This window comes from Serinus canaria, chromosome 1A (genome assembly GCF_022539315.1).
Source record: "Serinus canaria isolate serCan28SL12 chromosome 1A, serCan2020, whole genome shotgun sequence".
In the NCBI taxonomy this organism is placed as follows: domain Eukaryota; kingdom Metazoa; phylum Chordata; class Aves; order Passeriformes; family Fringillidae; genus Serinus; species Serinus canaria.
In genome coordinates, this window is record NC_066314.1 from 9,190,855 (window position 1) to 9,211,966 (window position 21,112).

The 21,112-nt window shown below is 37.5% G+C and overlaps 1 protein-coding gene across 1 annotated transcript in view; it reads left to right on the plus strand.

Annotated features, from left to right (window-relative positions):
* The window catches only part of PCLO (piccolo presynaptic cytomatrix protein), a 318,033-nt gene that overhangs the window by 144,021 nt on the left and 152,900 nt on the right, over positions 1 to 21,112 (plus strand). The window contains exons 6-7 of the mRNA XM_018910330.3: positions 3,691 to 8,755; positions 9,130 to 11,141. Of these exons, the coding sequence (XP_018765875.2) occupies positions 3,691 to 8,755; positions 9,130 to 11,141 (7,077 nt within the window). The remainder of the gene's footprint in view (positions 1 to 3,690; positions 8,756 to 9,129; positions 11,142 to 21,112) is intronic.

Below are 21,112 nucleotides of genomic sequence, written 5' to 3' on the forward strand. Positions count from 1 at the left end.
GAGTGTGATTTAAGAAATCATAAAGCCTTTTTTTTTCTTGGTGAAGCCCAGCCATTAGCTCAGCACTGCCACCTTCACCACTAAAACATGTCCACAAGTACCACATCCAGATGTTTTTTGAACCATAAACTTTATATTTTCAAATAAGAATATTAAAAGTGAGGAAGAGTACAAACAAATAATATTTATAAAGCTGAAACTTCTAATACAAAACAGTTGTATAATGAATTGACTCTGGCATCACAGAAATGCCACTGGAATAGCACAAATATAGTTGAAATTAGATCATTTTTAATGTTAGTTAAAGAGGCTGCTTTTGCTGTTTTTAAAGTAGTCTTCAAACTGCAGCTTTTTTAAGTCTCCTTCTTCCTCATTTCTCAAGAAATTTCTCTCATCAATGTTTGTTTTAAAGCTAAATTTGTCCAGTATTAAAAACTCACAGTAGGCAAAATCAGAGGAAACACAATTGAAATATTCAGAAAAGTCCAGTACTATGACATGTACCAAAGTATTTCCTAATTTACAAAGGGAAAAAAAAGTATTTTTTATTTAAATGAATTTTTTTCAGTCTCAAAGAGTTGTGGAATACATACATATATTTATATGATCCTTATAAACATTGTTTTGGCAATATTTTATCATTCATTTAAAAATCTTATGTTTATGATATGTTTGCAAGTTCAACAATGTTGCTGTTCTTGTGGATGGCATGGCCAACACCACAGAAAATTAGTTAGCTGTCCTTTAAGAACAGATGTAGCTAGTGACAATATCCTAAGTCTCAGACTACACAAAATAGGGAATAAAAGCCCAAAGGCTTTTCTTTTAAGTATTGCTTATTGTAAATTACATGCATATTGATCTCAAAACATGATATGCAGGATAATTTTTGCATGTACCATGATGCAGGCAATGATACAAACAAAAACGTTAGAAAATATATTCATATTTTGGTAACCTTAAGAAGAAAGTTAGATTTTGCTCATCCCTTTTATTTCTAGTGAGACATGAAGTCTGTCCTTAATGTAGATCTTTTTCTTCTCCTTACTGTACCAGCAGCAGACTTTCTCACATTCAGTTTCCTGGGATTCATAGCAGTCATTTATGTCATTTACTGAAGTTCAACACCAGGGTGGGCAACAGCTGCCATCTCCTCTGGTTTGGTCACAGCAGGAATTAGACACTGGGCTCAGCTGCAGGGAGAATGGCTGAAGCTGTTCCATGGCCAGTTGTTCTCCACCTTTTTCTGTGCTTAACTGTTCAGTCGATGCCTTCTGTCTCTGCTCAGCATTATCACATCATCTTGGAGAACCAAGATCTCAGAGGTTCACTTTCACTAGGTGGATGCATTCTGTCCCTCAGCTCCAGGGAAACCTTCTGAGCTTGAGCAGTGTTTGTATTTTTCAGTAGCTCATCTAAATTGATCATAATGAGTTTTGTTGGCTATGTCTTCATAAGTATGAACATACTGGATAAATGAAAAAATAACAGTAAAATGCCAGGTGAGGTTTTAGTGTGGAGCGTGCTATTTATAGATAGAAAAAGAATTTAATTTTAATGATATATATATTTTTGAAACATAGCCAAATAAATTTCCCTTAAGAACTTCTTTAATAAAGGGGAAAAAATATAAATATAATATACAAAACCTGAATTTTTAAATTTTGCTTTATTGCTGACTTTTTCTAAAGACCATAAATAATTCTGTCCTTAAGGGCTAGAGAATATTCCAGACTAGATTCTTCAGAATACTGAGAGCTTTAGGCTTCAAATGGTGATGCCTTTCCAAAGTTGTTGTAAGTACTGCAGGTTTCTCCATATTTATATATTAATCACAGCCTTATCATTCAAGAAGTCCTTGGAAATGTTTGTTTTCACACTGGATTTTTATTTGCAATGGATTTTGCTGTGACATCAGATATTTGAATTTGCAGTATTGGTTATATGTTGATAAGAACAAATGTAGTTTATATTCAATGCAGTATCTGATTTTGCAAACCATTTAATAAATCACTCCGGTGAATGATGATTAATTATTAAAGTATTAATTATTATACACTTTAATAATAGTATAAATACTTTAATACTGATATAAATATTAGTGTTTGAAAGTAGGATTATGTTCAAAGTGATATGTCTAAAAGCAAAAACACATAACATATTAAATGTAAATTAAATCTAAACCTGATTGATTATAAAAAGTAATATGACTGACTATAAAGAATATTTGAATTTTGATGTTTTGACCCTAAATGTAAATCTAGTGTGAATAAACTTTGAAAATACTTGTAGTTGATAGCAACTTGAGTGTAAATAAAATTATAATTAACATTCATGATAATTTTTCTAGTATATTTATTCCACAGTATTTTAAACTACTTTTTAAAAAATTATGTTACCAATGAAGTTCATAAATTAAACCTTTAAATAAATAGTTTGCTCTACTTCAGAAATCACTGACTTAGATTAGCAAAACTAATAAATACAACCTACTTCTATTATTGAGATCCCTAACAAAAATAAAGATCACATCATATTGTAAAAATCATGATACTTTGGGATGCTTGTTCTCAAATTGCCAGTGGATTTCAGGACACTTCCTAAAATTGTCAGCCCATAGCAGAGCAAAGGTGACCTGTATTTTGGAGAGTGAACTGTTTTAGCTGAACAATGAGGTACTTTCACTAAGTACAGAGCATTTCACAGCTGCAAGAAGCAGGAGTGAAACTGGTGCAAAAATACTTTCTGCAGGATATTTTTAGTATTTTTGTTATTTATAGAAGGAGATAAAGATGCTTGTCGGTCAGAATGAGGTAGAAAAATCTGGAATGACTAAGGGTATTTCATTAGGGTTGCGAAGGAAAACATTGGTTCTGATGCTGGAATGCCTGCCCTGTTTTCTTCCTTTAATCAATGGCTGACCATTGTGCTTTCCTCCCTGCAATTACACTGCCCTACCAGCAGCTTACTCTGCTGGTAAACTAACAGTTTACCAAGAAACTTCTTTTTTATGACGTACTCAAAAAATATTTGTACAGTGCCCAGCTGTAGGGGACATTCCAACATGTGGAGACATTCCAAATGTCATTAAATTGTGCTTCACTGCTCTATGTATTCTGTTGCATGTTGAAATGTGTAATACTTCAATCAAAAAGAAAATCAAATAATGAGCGCAAAATTTAACAAGATTGACATATTTCTAGCCAAGTATAAAGTTTTGAGTGGGCAAAGAAAGGAGCAGACTTCAGAAATTCTGCAGGCATTTGTCAAGCTATATTTCTTTGCATTAAAAACTGTGTAGACAGCTTTGAAACATAGTAAATAAAATCTTCAAATAAATGAACCCCTGGGCAAGTTGTCCCATGAATGTGTGATCAAATGGCAGGTTATCATTCCTAAGTGCTCTTAAAACAATTAAATTTTATGTTGATAAATAGAAGTTCATCTTGAAACTAGTAAAATCAGTTGCCAGTGTGGACAGCCATGCAAAGCTTAGTTAGAGTCAATGCAAAAAATCATAATTTGAGGAACTTTTTTGTTTTATTCTTATAGCTTTGAATAGGAAATTAGTGTTCAATCTTCATCAGAGGCATGAACTCATCCTTTTAAAAAAAATCACTTTTAATTGCCAGGAGACATAAGAATTTATATATAAATATATACACACGCGTTATGTATTTATTTTTTTAGGAAAAGGAGGATGACAAATCAGACACATCAAGCTCTCAGCAGCAGAAAAGTCCACAAGGTCTGAGTGACACCGGGTATTCTTCTGATGGGATATCAAGTTCACTTGGTGAAATTCCAAGTCATATCCCCACTGATGAAAAGGATTTACTGAAAGAAACTAGTAAGAAAGACACCATTTCACAAGAAAGTCCACCAAGCCCCTCAGATCTAGCTAAATTGGAAAGTACTGTACTCTCAATTTTAGAAGCTCAGGCAAGCACTCTTTCTGATGAAAAATCTGCAAAAAGCAAAGAGCTTTCTGAAACATATGGTGAACAGAAAAAGGATCAACTTAAAACAAAACCTTTGCCCGTCACTCCAGAGTCTTACAGTTCAGATGAGGAAGACTTAAAAGCCATCAAAGAAGGTGAAGGAACCATTGTAGAAGAGGGCAAAGGAACTGCCTCCTCTCAGGCAGACTTCAAGGAAGAACAAGAAGGAGATGACATATCAGCAAGAAGACAACAACGCTATGACTCTGTGGAGGACAGCAGTGAGAGTGAAAACTCACCTGTCCCAAGGAGAAAAAGAAGAACTAGTGTTGGTTCTTCAAGCAGTGATGAGTACAAACGAGATGACAGCCAGGGATCAGGTGATGAGGAAGACTTCATTAGAAAACAGATTATAGAGATGAGTGCTGATGAAGATGCTTCAGGTTCTGAAGATGATGAATTCATTAGAAATCAACTCAAAGAGATCAGTGCAGCTGAAAGCCAAAAGAAAGAAGAAGTGAAAAGCAAAGCCAAAGGAACAGCTGGAAAACACAGAAGAATGGTACGGAAAAGCAGTGCAGGCTATGATGAGGATGCAGGAAGAAGACATTCATGGCACGATGACGATGATGAGACTTTTGATGAAAGCCCAGAGCCAAAATACAGGGAAAGTAAAAGTCAAGACAGTGAAGAACTTGCAGTATCTGGAGGAGGAGGCCTTCGACGTTTCAAAACAATAGAACTAAATAGTACAATAACAAGCAAATATTCTGAAGTATCTGAACCACAAAAAGGTATTTTATATTTTGATGAAGAGCCTGAGCTAGAGATGGAGAGTCTTACAGATTCACCAGAAGATAGATCTAGAGGAGAAGGATCTTCTAGTTTACATGCTTCTAGTTTCACACCAGGTACATCTCCTACTTCAGTGTCATCACTTGACGAAGACAGTGACAGTAGTCCTAGTCACAAAAAATTGGGAGGGGAGAGCAAACAACAGCGCAAAGCAAGGCATCGGACACATGGTCCTCTTCTTCCCACTATTGAAGATTCTTCAGAAGAAGAAGAACTACGGGAAGAGGAAGAACTGCTAAAGGAACAAGAGAAACAACGTGAATTAGAACAGCAACAAAGAAAAAGTTCTAGCAAAAAATCTAAAAAGGACAAGGATGAACTCAGAGCCCAGAGAAGAAGGGAACGTCCAAAGACTCCGCCAAGTAATCTTTCTCCCATTGAAGATGCATCTCCAACAGAAGAATTACGACAGGCTGCAGAAATGGAAGAGCTGCACAGATCTTCTTGTTCTGAATATTCACCCAGCATTGAGTCAGAACCTGAAGGTTTTGAAATCAGCCCAGAAAAAATAATAGAAGTGCAAAAAGTTTACAAATTGCCTACTGCCGTCTCTCTGTACTCACCAACAGATGAAAAACCAACTGGACTACCAAAGGAAGAGAGTGGCCAAAAGACATTGAAAAGTGCTGAAGAGGTATATGAGGAGATGATGCATAAGTCCAAATCATTTCAAATGTCAAATGAAAAAGATGATGTATTTGAAAAAGAATCTTTATATGGTGGAATGCTAATAGAGGATTATATTTATGAATCTTTAGTAGAGGATACTTACAATGGAACTATTGATACTAGTCTTGTTATGAGACAAGAGGAGAGCAGTGAATATATACAACAGAGAGGAAAAGAGAAAAAACCTAGAGCTTCAGAACAGGTCTATGATGAACCACAGAAAATTAGTGATCTAGAGAAAGACTACTATAGTGTTGAGACTTTGCATGCTATTGTGCCTCAAGAAGATATTGTTTCTAGTTCTTACATTATCCCAGAAAGTCATGAAATAGTTGTATTAGACAGCACAGTAACTTCCACCATGGAGGAAAAGCATTTGTTAGATGCAGAGGCTGCTTATGAAGAGCTTATGAAAAGGCAGAAAATGCAGCTAACCCCAGGGTCTAGTCCAACACAATCAGCTTCAGATTTCATTCCCACATCTGATACAAAGGTATCTGGTGGTGGAGAAATAGTGGATAGTACATCTTTAACATCAAGCACTACTTCAGCAATCTCAGATGTATCACCTGTCAGTAGCACAACACTTTCTATCCCAGATGTTAAAATAACACAGCATTTTACAGCAGAGGAAATTGAAGATGAATACTTAACAGATTATGCTAGAGAAATTCAAGAAATAATTTCTCATGAAACATCAATATTGACATACTCTGAGACATCAGAAGGTGCTGCATCAGTTTTACCTTCTGATACAGCTTCCTTAACATCATCTACATCTTCAGTTTCTACCACAGATAGTTCTTCACCCATAGACAGTGCAACCACAGGTTTTGTAGGTCCAGCAGAGGTTGTAAGTAAACCAGCAGATTCTGAGGGTGTCAGGATAGTAACACAGGTTCCCTTAACATCAGCAAAAGAGTACTCTGAACTGAGCATGCCTTTTGAATCTATTGCCGGAGCCACTAAAAAACCATCTCTTGAATCAGATGCAGCGAGTGTGGAGCAAACTGCAGTTTGTTTGCCTGAAACTGCACCTTTAGTGGTGGCAACTACAGTTACAAAATCCAAGGAATATGCAGCTGACATCATTACCTTTGATACCTCCAAAGCAGAGAAGGAAGAAGCTAGAAAAATTAAAAGTACGGTAGAGGCTGGCAGCATCAAAATTCATCATGAAGAGCCACACAAAGAATTGAGTGTTGATATGACAAGGATTGATTTGACTAATGCTGCATCTGAGCAACTGCCTATAGGTATAGCACCAGTACCAGTGACAGAGCCTGCATCAGAAACATCTTCTGTACTCACTCACAGTGTTGTAAGTAAGACCAGCATGGTCCCTGTGCCTTCCTCAGCTCCTGCTGTTTCAGCCAAAGTATTCTCTCTTCTTAGAAGCTCTTCTTTGGATTCTCCTCCTCGTCCTTCTCCACCCCCACCTCCTCCTCCTCCACCACCTCCTCCACCACCATTACCACCACCACCTATTTTACCCAAGCCAGCCATATATCCCAAAAAGAAGTCACAGATTAAGGCTCCAGCAGCAACAGCTCCCATAGCAGTACCTCAAGTCACAAGTGTTCCAACACTAGAGTCCACAGCTGTATTAAAGGATCAAGTGGTACCTATCACTAAAACATACACCCCAACACCACCTCCTGTACCACCCAAACCATCCTCCATTCCAGCAGGGCTTGTTTTCAGTCACAGGCCACCTGAAGTAACTAAACCTCCAATTGCTCCTAAACCAGCAATTCCTCCACTCCCAATAGCTGTTCATAAGCCAGCAGAAACACAGCCCAAACCAGTAAGCTTGGCATTGACTTCAAGTATGACTCTGAATTTGGTGTCCACAGCTGAATACAAAATACCATCTCCCACTTCCCCTTTGTCTCCACACTCTAACAAATCTTCACCAAGGTTGGCAAAACCCTCACAGGAAACCTATGTTGTCATCACTTTGCCATCTGAGCCTGGAACTCCCACTGAAGCTATAACTAGCCAGGCTGTTACCAGCTGGCCTTTAGAAGCACCTTCTAAAGAACAGATTCCCCCACCTATGCAACCAGTTTTTACTACATCCATGAAAACTATGGATATTCAAAGTATGGCAGGTCAGAGTATGTACATTTCAGGTGCACTGCAAGCTATTCCTGTGACAACACAATCAACTTTTGAAAAAATACCTAGTTCAAAACCAGAAGTAGTAACAACAGACATAACCAAGACCACAGTGTCTGTGGTTAAGGGTCCAGTGCCTGGTTATGGTTTAGGTAGTGTTGCTATTACTATACCTCCAGAGCCACTACATATTGTAGACCAACCCAGATACAGAGAGAATGGAAGATTCCATCCTTTGGGCGATGTCATCGATCTTCGCACGTTAACTAAGATGGACATTGAAATGAGGGACAGCTGTATGGATCTCTCTGCTGTTTCCATGGATGTAAGAAGGCAAATGCCAGCAAGTGACACAGGTGGAAGGCCAGTAAGTACTGTCCAGCCATCCATAATAAATCTTAGCACTGCATGTGTTGCTGATACTTCTCTGCCTGCAGTCACTGAGACAGTGACTGTAATGACTTGCACTGCCACTGTGAGCTACACCACCAGCACAGACAGCCTTGTGGATCTGGGGCACGCAATGACAACACCACTGCAGCTAACAACAGCAAAACATTTTGAGCCTGCATACAGAGTAACAGGCAGCCAGGCCTTCTCTGTAGGTAGAGATGAAGTGCCAATAAATTTATCACTAGGTACTTCAACACAAGCAGTGACATGGGCTACTACAAAGCCTGTTACTGTACCACCTGTTGGGGTTACAAATGGTTGGACTGATCTCTCCACTTCGCAGGAGCCAGCAGAGAGTGGAGCAGTTGACCTTAGCACTACAAAATCCCACAGAACAGTAGTAACAATGGATGAAACTGCTTCAGGTATCATAACAACGGTAATAGAAGATGATGAAAAGCCTGTAGATCTGACTGCAGGGAGAAGAGCTGTCTGCTGTGATATGGTTTATAAATTGCCATTTGGTAGGAGCTGTACAGCACAGCAGCCTTCTACTACACTTCCTGAAGATCGCTTTGGCTACAGAGATGACCATTATCAGTATGATCGTTCAGGGTCATATGGTTACCGAGGAATTGGAGGTATGAAACCATCTATGTCTGACACAAATTTATCAGAAGCTGGACTATTTGCATACAGAAGCAAGAATAGCTTTGATTATCGAGTTGGGGCAACTGATACAGCAGTAGATCTTACTTCTGGAAGAGTAACTACAGGTCAGTATGACACAGCAGCAGATCTTTCTTTGAAATATAATTTTGATGTTCCTCACCTCATTTCAGGATAATTTTTTATTGGTTTTTTTCCCTCCTTCTGTTATTTTGTTTTCTTTTGGACAGTGTGACAAATTATTCCGGATTACACGTGTTTTTCATTTCTTCATTTTACGTATGTGTTTGCACAGAGGTGCCTGCATGTGCCTGCATGTTCAGAAATGCTGTTTCCTTCACACCTAAAGTAGATCATTTACCTGAAGATTTGCATGCAGTTTCCCCTTCCCATTTATTTCATCAAGATGGGATGACTTTCAGAATCCGCAAAGCAGCCTTCTTTTGTGGGACTGGACTGTAACTTTGCCCTGTAATTTCAGGTGAGGTTATGGATTACTCAAGCAAGACTACAGGTCCATATCCAGAGACTCGGCAGATTTCTGGCCTCGGGCTCAGTACACCACAGTATTCCCAAGCAAGAATGGTGTCCACTGTGGGTTCCCAGTTTGGTGTTGGAAGTGTTTTAAGATCATCCAATGGTGTTGTTTATTCTTCAGTAGCAACTCCAATCCCATCCACATTTGCCATCACCACACAACCTGGTTCTATTTTCAGTACAAGTGTCAGAGATCTACCTACTCTCCAAACAATTGACTCAGTGCCCTCTTTATCAACTTTGCAACAGACTCAGCCACTCCCAAGATCATATAGTTTCTTGACAACTGTGGCAGCTGAAAAAGATAAAGCAATTACTGCCATTGGTGTGGAGACAGGGTTACCACCTCATTCAATAGAAACTATTACCACTGAGCCAACCAGCTTGATACCTGCTTTAACTACAGCATCTGAAGTTTATACAGACGTAATTGATGATGAGGTTGCCCTGCTCATTGCCCCTGAAGAAGGCAAACAGCAGCAGCTTGATTTGGAACGGGAACTTCTTGAGCTTGAGAAAATTAAGCAGCAGCGCTTTGCAGAAGAGCTGGAATGGGAACGTCAAGAAATTCAAAGATTTAGAGAACAAGAAAAGTTTATGGTTCAAAAAAAGCTTGAGGAGTTGCAATCCATGAAACATCACCTCTTATTTCAGCAGGAGGAGGAACGACAAGCTCAGTTCATGATGAGACAAGAGACATTAGCCCAGCAGCAGTTGCAGCTTGAACAATTCCAACAACTTCAACAGCAGCTCCACCAGCAGTTAGAGGAGCAAAAACTTCGTCAAATTTATCAGTATGGTTATGACCCTTCAGGAACTGGATCACCACAAACTACCACAGATCAAACACTTCTGGAAGGACAATATGCAAGCACAGAAAATGGCCAGTTTTGGCCTACTGATGACACAACCACTACAGCTTCAGGAGTGCTGGGTATTGAAATTCCGCAAAGTCAAGCATGGTATACAGTTCAGTCTGATGGCATTGCCCAGTACATACCCAGGTCTGGTATCCTAAGCTCAGTTTCAGAAATGTCTCTTAAGGATATTGATGTTAGAGAGGAGAAGCAATTGAAAAAGAGAAGCTCTATGCCAAAATTACGTGGTCCCTATGAGGAGTTTGAGGAGACCCTGGAAGAAGAGCCCCGGTGTTTCAAAAAAATAGTGGACAGTGGAGTGCAAACTGATGATGAAGATGGAGCAGAAAGAGGTTACACCAACAGGAGACGAAGATCTAAGAAGAGTGTTGATACAAGTGTTCAGACTGACGATGAAGATCAAGATGAATGGGATCTTTCCAGCAGATCCAGAAGAAAGCCTCGTGTAGGGAAATACAGTGAGAGCACCACTGAGGCAGACAAAGCCAAACCATTCTCTAAGGTGTCTAGTATTGCAGTTCAGACAGTAGCAGAGATTTCTGTGCAAACAGAACCTGTAGGAACAATAAGAACACCTTCAATCAGGGCCCGATGGGATGCTAAGGTTGAAATCATAAAGCACATTTCAGCTCCAGAAAAGACATACAAAGGAGAAAGTCTGGGATGTCAAACAGAGACAGCATCAGACACTCAAAGTCCCCAGTATCTGTCAGCTTCATCTCCTCAGAAAGATAAAAAACGTCCAACTCCATTAGAGATAGGATACACATCCCACCTTCGCCCAGACTCCACGTTACAGGTAGTCCCTTCCCCTCCCAAATCTCCCAAAGTTCTCTATTCACCCATTTCACCTGTTTCACCGAGCAAAGTTATAGAGTCAGCATTTGTACCTTATGAAAAACCCATGACTGATGACATCAGCCCTCAGAAGATGCTGCATGCTGACATGGCCAAGGTTCCTCCATCAAGCCCAAAGACAGCAAAGATGATGCAACGCTCTATGTCTGATCCTAAGCCCCTGAGTCCCACAGCAGAAGACAGTTCCAGAGCTCAGTTTCAGTACACTGAGGGTTTTATGGTAAGAAGTATTTGCTTGCTTTTTTTTTTTTTTTTTTATAATATACAATTCTACAGCTATCAGTATAGCATGAGGACAGACACACTCATTTCCAATACATGTGTATGCAGTCTTTTTGCACACCTTGCTGAAAAGTCCAGAGGAATATCTGCTGCCTAAAGCAATGGTTAGTTCATTCACTGCTTTTCCAGGAAACAGAGAAGCCCATATTACTAATATTCAGGAAGTAACACAAGAAGTTCATTTTTAGAATTTGGATGGCATTTTGTGTTTTATATGGCAGTTCATTGCCAGTGTAGGGGTTACTGACAATACTTCAAAAAATGAAAATTGCAAGCATTTCCTTTCTAATCATACAACATCCAGCTCTTGTGGCACAGTCTGTAGTGCATTTACCTTGAAATTACTGCATGTGCCTTCTGAGAGGCAGATAACACCAGATTTATAATTGCCTTAGTTAATTGTCCTTTTTGACCCTCATGAGGTTTCTCAGCCATGTGTGATTCTGTGGATAATCTTCTGTCCCAGTGTGTACATCTTTTATCTTTCCCAGACCAAGAGGTTCTCATATCAAAAATCCATTTTTAATTTGTTTGTTTTGGATAAGGAGGATTATCAGGAAGTTATACAAGTTTTGAGGGCTATTTCTTATAGGGGTCAGAGGAGGCTGACATCAGTATGATAAAAATTTTCATTTCTGCGATATTTCTTTTCCTTGAGAAATAAGATTTCATGTTTGGGAATCAGATTGATATTTATGAATAAGAGAAATAAGTCTTGGCAAAAAAAAAAAAGTACCTTTATAACATAATATGTTCTTAGCTGTCCTTTTATCTGAGACCATTCCCTTCTGTCAGTTGATGCGTCAGTATTTTTCAGAACTCTGGAAGAGTTGCCATTCAGCAATATTTATCTTTTATGTTATCTGTGAATACCAGTGATTAGTACAGGCTGGATAGGATGAAGAGGGTTTGTTATCTCTGTTTGATTATTTGTGGTGACTTTCAAATGCAACATTATCTGGTTATACTCTCCAAGGCTCCCACTGTAAGTAGTTCCTGCAGCTTCACATATTTGTGCAGAATTAAATGCTTCCCATGCTGTTACTGCTTGGAAAACAGTACTTGGAAATTTGAAGGGAATGCCATAGTTATGGTATTGGCACTCTGTGTAAGCATCATTCACTAATGAACAATGAGCACAGTGGGGGAAACTAGAATGAGCACTAAAGTTTCATGTAGAGGATTTGGAATAGCATCTTGAAGAACGTTGCTCATGGATTGTAAGAAAATGTTGGGTCCTACTTAATATTGGAGAGTAGATATAATACTGTAAAATATAATTGTAAAAATATAGTAAAACTGTTTCGAGAACAAGTTATTCAGTTCACTTATTCAGTTCACAGATTGACATATATATTTGATATAAATGGTATCCTTCTATGATGCATGATGAATTCTAGAAACAACTCATTGTTTAAAGGTTTTTACAGTGGAGTTTGAACACATATATTATTCTTTAATGAGATATGAAAACAAAGAGCTTGTACACCATTGTTTCTTTTTGTACCAACTGTTCTCTATGCTTTTGCCTTGAACCCAAACAGCAATGAGCTATATGATTTTCACTAGTGTGCAGCTATCAGGTAGCAAATAGCCCATGTCTCAAAGTAGCTGAAGCCTAAACAAAGGAGTGGGACATTTTTATGGAAGGTAGGATGCAAGCAGACAAGCACAAGGAAATTAAAAACAAACTTCCATAAATATAAAGTGGACTGCACTAACTTGGCCATGTATTAGTGGGTGAGGAAGCTACTCTGTAAACTTCCATGAAGTAAGCTTCCCATGGTTGACTCCATGACTTCCATGGTTGACATGGCTCTGTAAACTTCCCATGGTTGACTTCAGCTTTGACGCTATGTTAAGCATTAAGCTTGTTACTCTCTGATGGAGTTTTGTTCATAATGTGTCTGAGGTTCAGATGGCTTATGCTGAGGTCAGGTACATGAGGTTTAAAGAAGGAAAAGGCACATGGCCACCAAGAAATAAAATATTTACAGTGATCCTTGAAGAATGCAATCAATTGACCTCATCAGCATCTGGAAATAGGGCCATAAATTTGCAGTTTCTATAATAGTTTCAGTTCTCAATTACTCAGTCCAGTTATGTTATGAAGGAGAGTTCTACAGTACAAGATCTAAATTATCTAGTTTCCACAAGACTTACAGTATTCCCTCCAGCATTTCCATTTGTTATAACATGGGTTTAGGTCTGTATCATCTTGAAGCACAGGAAAGACTGGACAGTGATTTCTTTTGTACATTTTATCACATTCAAAAGTTCTGTAAAAGCATACACACATGTTGGCAAAGCGTAAACCTTGTTGACATTTTTTCAACTGTACATCTGTGTTGTTTGAGCCACATGGTATTGATATACTTAACTTTAAATATAGGATCACTTTTGGACTATCTTTCTAAGTGTGGAAGTAAGATGCTGCCCTAAATTTGAAATATTTTTGGCACTGGGACTGTTTTTTATTCATTCTTTGTATGCACAGTGCCCGAAACAGCTAAGGTCTTTGTTAATTCTCTGTGTACACTTTTGTGCCTCCTGACACAGAATTCCTAATTTCCTAGTTAAAAAATGGAAAGGTAGAAGGGAACAGTTAGGTCATTCAGAAGAGTAAAGTTCAGTACAGAAAAACTTACAAAACAGCTCACTCTGACAAAGAGAATTTACTAGAGCTGAACACAAAAGAATAAAATGGAAATGGAAGATTGATTTTCACTACCTTAAGGAAATTGAATGTGTATATGAATATTTTTTGCATGGATGAATATACCATCACTTTTTTAAAAGTTCATGAATCAGGGTTTTGTCTTTGTCTGCATTCATAAACACTGCAGGTGAAAAGGGTGTTCATGTATTCATGTATATGATTCACAGGCACGTTTTTCATGACAATTGAGCAAAAAAGTTGATCCTTACACAATTGGTAGGACTAAAAGAGTAAGAATAAAACTGATCTCTTTTGAAGGTTTACAGTAAAATGATAACTTGTCCTTCAGACTGTGCCCTTTCATTAGTCATGCCCTTCTTCCAATAGAAAATGGGTTTTTTACAACATTTCAGGGAAAGATGTTATGGAGACTCTAAGATGATTGAATATCTCTTAGAACTGTGGCTTTAAATATGATTTTCTTCTTTAAGGCAGCTTGTAGAGGAAATCATTACAACATTTTATCTAATCTAGTATAAGTGAAAGGCTGAAAAGTAACCTGCTAGCTAATCACATAATAAAAAAAATCCAGATAACATTACTTTCAGTGGTGGCACACTTAATTTTCTGACCACAGAAAATTTTCTGTGTGATTATGTTACAATTCCACTTGCTTGTCTATTATAGTCATTGTCTCTATGTGAACACTAGAAAGAATACAGATGGTGCCTTCCTATTCACCCAAGTAAAAAGTATTGCTTGCCACTCTTTCCCCTTTTGTAGTTCTGATGTGCTGTCCATTAGTGATTTATATTAGCAAGCAAGCATAGCTGAGTCAAGAAAAAATTAGGAATTGTAAATTGTCAGCAGCAGAAACAGTTGTGAAAGCCACCCATTGAAACTGGGATTTTGCAAAGGTACCAAATGTTGCTGTTTTGTGAGCTATGTGTCCCTTGCACTCCCTGTGGCAGTGAGCACTGATTTTATTAAATAGTAACTAGTCCAGCATGGTAGGGTTCAATAGAGTGAATAGCCATAGGAATGGTTTCCATGAGAGCACCAGGAGCTGTCAAAAAAGTCTGGAAGTGAAGATTGCAATTCATCCATTCAGCAGCAACAAAAAAAGTGTGAGTAACTGTCTAACATAATAAAGAAACAGCTTTACACCAGTGTGCCATAAAATCAAGTCACATGCCAGTCACAGTCATCTTTGGCCCTTGTACAGATTGAATATGTGTAATTAAAGATGGGAGTTGTCTTCCTTTTGCCTTTGGATGCAAAATATCTGTTCAGCTAAAATGAGACAAATTGCAGAAGATCTTGCACATGACCTGTCACACACATAAAACATCCCCAGCTAAGCAATGCACAGACTCAGCAGAAGTGTTTGTATTTGTGAAACAAATGCAAAGACACATCTGTCAACAGCCTGTCAGCTTTAGGGTAGAAACTGTACATTTAAGCTTTAACACTTAGAGTAAATCCTATCAATATTTTTATTAAGAGAGACTTTTCTTGACATTTTTATCTGGTGTGATTTACCATACTTGTAAGGCAAAAATAAATCAAGTCTTCATAATTTAGTTAAAAAAAGTAATTATTTCAAGTAAAATCCCCCCAAAATGTGTCTTTATTTACATAAGAAATGCAATGTTTCTTCTATTGCTATATTAGGAGAAGGTTTACACAGATTTTAGGAGTGGAATTTATTGTAAATGGCTTTATTCACCCATTAATGTGTATTATCTTCTGTGGTATTCTGAAGTTTTCAACTTTAAAACTAGAAGGTTAAAATTTCATGATTCCACAGAATCACAGAATGGTGTGTATTGGAAGGGACTTAAAAATTCCAACTTTCCCTGCCACCAGGGACATTTTTCACTACACCAAGTTGCTCCAACCCCCATCCCACCTAGCCTTAAATATTTCCAGGGAGATGGGGCATCCACAAGTGACCTCTGCAGTGTCAGACATGCCGTGCAGCAGAACACTGAAAAGGGAAAACAAGGTAGTTGTTCCCACTAGAATTAAGACCTTCCATCTGTCATATCCATTATTTTTTGCTTGTTTATTCAGGACTAAACTGATCCCCAGACTTGTAGTTCAGCAAAGAGTGTTCTCCATGGATAATGAATAGAGAGAAAAAGGTAGGGATAATTACCCTGTTTGAAGGTGGATTTTGCTGTTTGCTCAGGTTCCTCAGAAGCAGGGAGTAGGTTCATTTCTTAATGTCATGCCAGAATGACAGGTATCATAATTCTTGTACTGCTGAAGCACAAGACATAGGTGTTTCCCTTGGTTTCTTCTTATCTGAGCTTAATTCCAGCTAACAGGGGTTGGAACTTTTTTATGTTTTATTTAGTTACTGTAAAATATTCAGAAGTGATTTTTGGTCTGAGGCATAGGTGGTCACATTGCTGTCCTGCAAAAGGCTTAATTCAATGACTTTCATTTTCCATTTTAGTTTTTTGATTCAGCCCAGAAAAAGGGAATAACATTTTGGTTTCTGCAAAATCTAGAATTCCATATAAAGGAAGAATTACCTTTTGCAGAAACAGCTGCTATTTGTGTTTCAGTGCAGAGGGGTGTTGAGTGAGGAACCATCTTTGGAAGTATCTAAATTTTTAATTTTTTTGGTAAAATTTTAATTTTTTTTAGCTTTGCTTCTAAGTGACATTGCTGGGTTGTGGTTTAATGAAAATTCTCCAGACACTGCTGGCAACTGGTTCTTCATTTTGAGCATGCATAAACCAGTCCTAAAGAATGATCTGGGAGAAGTCTGATTTACATAATTAAAATGGATTTCATGCAGTTTGTGAACTGCACATGCAGGAATGCCTGGAAGTGTGTTAATACACTTACATGTCTTACAGGCCCTACACTTAGGCCTGAATGCTGATCCATTGCTTATGGACTGGAAATCTTGTCTAGAGACTGAATTCAGGCCAGCAATCCAGAGAAGGTGTAGGTGTTCCCCACCAATGTTCTTTTGTGCTTTAATATTGTCACATGCTTTCTTTGTGTATTTCAAACAAATTCACTGGGAACTGAGTCACAAAGACAGTCTCTGTCACATTTAGAAAAAATTCTCAACAATCTTATCCCAGTGTAAACATTAAAATAGGACCTATCTATCTTTTCCTTTAACTATGTGGTTTTAGCAAGATTTAAATTTTTTTTTTTTTCTACCAGTGGTCTGAATCATTTACAATTTAGAGTCCTATTAATATTTCAAGCTACTGTTTCCTGTGAAGTATTTCCTACATATATATCCTTTGGAATAACATTTATGTGACTGAAGTGAAACATCTTTTCTCCATCTATCAGGTCTTCCACAGAGAAAGAATATCCCACATTTAGGCAACATGTCATATTAACATTATTTTCTAAAGCACATTTAACTGGGTCAGTCTTTTCTGCCTGATACTTTTGTATTCATTGGTTTCACACCTTCTCTATTCACCCAAGGGACATTCATGCATAATAGAAAATCATTATAGTGTTCAATCTTTTTCCTTAACCCTCTTTTGTAAAGCATGAAATTTATGGCAAAGTTTACAAAGAGCCTTGGTTTTATGTCACTTGGGCCTTTTCTCACCTGCTTTCAGCTTTTCCATCTTCCTCTCAAGCTGGCTCTTATATAGACATTAGGAAAACCATCCCTGGCCATGATTCCCATCGCTCAGTCTTTTATCTTCCAGAAAGACAAAGAAAAACAGAGGTACCAGAGTATCTCTATGTTCATTTCTGGTTCACTTGGTTACCTTGGTTATCCATTTTAAGAATACTTGGAATATTTGGTGTGGAAATAGGTAAATATCATGTTCCTTGTTTTAAAGTAATAAATACTGGATATAAATTTATACAGTGGAACCAAGCAGGCTCAGAAGAAAGACAGAGGGGCACATACCCATGAGCAAATTTTGGCCTACTTCAGTTCTGTTTTGCTTCAGACCTTCATCTCCTCTCAAGCCACAGATTCCTGTAGTTAGCATGAACAGGAGGGTAAAAGTTCTACCAGTGGAATTGTCTGACTGGAATAAAAAAGAGAATTTTTTTCACATGCTCTCCTGATAATTCTGGCTTCCTGCATTTTATTCTGTCTACAGTTTAATGACCATCTTTGACTGAAGCTCTGAAAAGTACAGTGATAAAATAAATGTACATTCTCCAAAAGGAGCAGAAGAACAATGTCTATAAAATCTTTGTTAGACAGTGAGTGCTATCTGTGCTTTATTTGCAAGTTGTTTGGTGCAGTAGAAGCTGAACAACAGATCAAATGAGCTGATGTAAATTATCTGCTGTACTGCATTTTTGTCCAAAAGGAGCCAGTCATGGACTAGTTTTCCCTGCTGGGATTTGAGTCTGTTTGAGTTACACTTAGGACAGAGCTTCCTACTGAGTTTCTCCTGAAGAAGGCTAATTTGTTTATAGTAATTCCTTACTTATTTTTAGCATATGAGATACTAAAAATTTCAAAACTCGACATTATTCCCTTAGGAAAAATATGGAAAATATTGTCTGAGCTAGATATACCCCATATAATCACCCCAAAAAATAAAAACTACAAAGGATGACAGGAAGGTAGCCCAGTAATCTTTGAGCTAGACGTGTTTGTGTTTGTAATACCCTTCACAGCATTATTACCTTCATAGATTCAAACCAGATCTCTGAAGGTTTGCTTCTTATCTGTAGAAATACTGACTAGACCAGATCCTCTTGTGCTATCAGTGTCTCAAAATGCAATGTGTGCTAATAACAACTAACTGTTTGTTTGCTTGTTTCTTAGTTTTTAAATTAATAAGGCTTGCCTACGTTAGTTCTAACTTTACTTTTGTTTTGAGGCTCAAAATCCTTCTAATCAGGCATTGCTTTTCTGAGACAGTGATTTCATATTAAAAATAATTTGTTAAGATGGACACATGGTTTTTCATATTAATGCTGCAAGATCAAATTCCATTATTAAATAATAAGAAAAATAGGCCCTTCTGCTGCACTTCTTTACATTCTTACTCCAGTGCATTATTGCTAAGCTAATTCTTTTTCAATGATTTTTAAATGGAAGTTTTCTTTCTATCTGCCAGCTGGAAGTGAACATCTTAGGTCAATATGGTCACTGTCAAACAGGAAAGCAGTTTCAAGTGTATCAAACAGGGACTTGTCCTAATTTTAACTCTTTAATAATTCAGTTTGCAATTTAAAGTATGAAGAAATGACTCGTAGCATTTTTACACTGATGTAGGGAATACAATTACTTTGGAAAGCAGAATTGCAATTCAGAACAATGTTCCAAAATTTCAATAACAATACAGACACTACAGGTAAAGAAGAAAAAAAAAGAAAACAAAACAGGTATATTGCTGATTAGGCAATAGCAGAAGTGAAAATGGTCCAGAGTACCAGTAAATGTTCAGATGTATATGACTTAAAAATATCAAGTGCTTGCAGGAAAGGTAGTGGTGTTTTGGGAAATACTGACAAGTGGTGCCTGTGTAGGAGACATGCTGCAGGTCTGCCCTGCTCAGTGGCTGGTGAGACTTCATCTTTAACACTAAATGCAGTTTAGCTGAACACCACTGAAGAGTTAGAGGATGAGATGTTTTAAAGTTGAGCATAAGAGAAAGGATAAAAGATTTAGACAATGCTGGTTAGCTGTCTGAAGGATCTGGCTGTGTTGATCTAGAAAGAAAACAAAAGCTGGACAAGATAAGAGTCTTTCACTGTGTTAAACATTATTTTAAATGGGATAAATATTAACCACTCTTTACATCCAGTAGAGACACAGGATAGATTATATCAATCTATGGCCTGGGATATTTGGTAGATATGACCTTTATAGCTTCAATAGCACAGATGTCTTAGAACTGATATATTTTAGTGAAAATCTGTTACATCTGAATATTGGGAATACCATAGAGGATTAGATAACTTACATGACTGATTTCCTTTCCAAGCCAAGAATATCTTGAGTACAATGAGTAAGAGAACTATATTTAAAAATTAAATACTAAAATTAAATACGACTTTCTTTAGTATTTATGGCTCTTCTGACATATCATGCACATCTTTGCTGTTAATTTATATCAATACAGCATTTGCCACAGAGTGCTGAGTAAAGAAACCACTCAGATTTATATGGCTCTTTCCATAACATGGGTGAATTAATATGAATTTAATCTTTTAAATGAATTTAATATTCATTTAAAAGATGGGACAGGCATAATCAAATAGCCAAAATGCCCCCTGTTTTGTTCCTTCCACCCCTTAGCTGAAGTGGCATTTACTCCCTATTTTACTTTTCTCCATCCATGTCTCTTCTGAAGCCTGGAGGTCTCTTGTCTTCCTTGGCCGACACAACATAGCCCAAGGTATGAAGGACTGGAAATAACATGTTTGACATTAGATATTGGTGGTGGAAAATCCCACCTGGTCTGGTCACTGTATATTCCTGTTATAATCTGAAACAGAAGTATTCCAAGGGAACGATAGATAATCCACTTATTTTGTGGTTTTACTCTAGAATAAGATTAATCCCACTCATTTCTCAAATGACTACAGTAAGGTTCTAGATGATTGAGACTGCTTTTGGTCCCATGGTCACTCAAAAACCCTTTCTTGTGATTCTTCTGTGTTCTTATCTCCTGTTTTTTCTCTCAAAAAAGTGAATTTCTTAATTATGTACTAGTTACTTGCTATCAATTCTGCACAGAAAAGTTAGTATTCAATTAAAGTTAGGTTCATAAATTGTTTTCTAGGTGCTAAAGCTTAATTAAATAAAAATATTTTGAAAATAATAATTTAAAATAACTTTCATTTAATTCACTGAAATGTCATTATAAAAAGTCTTTCCACTATTTTCTGGTCTCTTCAGCATGCTTTTAAGATGAATGGCTGCTGATAGATGAGCATTTAGTGCAGACAAACTTCTTATTTACAGGACAAGGTTGACTCTGCTGATGCCAATTCAGAATTTCAGAAGCTGTCTTGTCAACAGTTCTCAAAGCTCGCTTGGAGAGAGCAAGTTTTTCATTTGTGCTTATCTTCTCAGTTCAATTTCTCAAAAGAACTTTCAATTTTGTTACCAAGAAGTAGCTGAACTCTGGTAAAAAAATATGATTTGCCTGCTGCAATGTTCAGCTCAGGGAGTGGAATCCATAATGGCATGGTAAGTGTTTGCAGTCCCTGCATTTAAAATGAAGATATGAGAGAGGAATTAAGAGTAGCCAGGCTGGTTAGGGCTATGCTGCCTA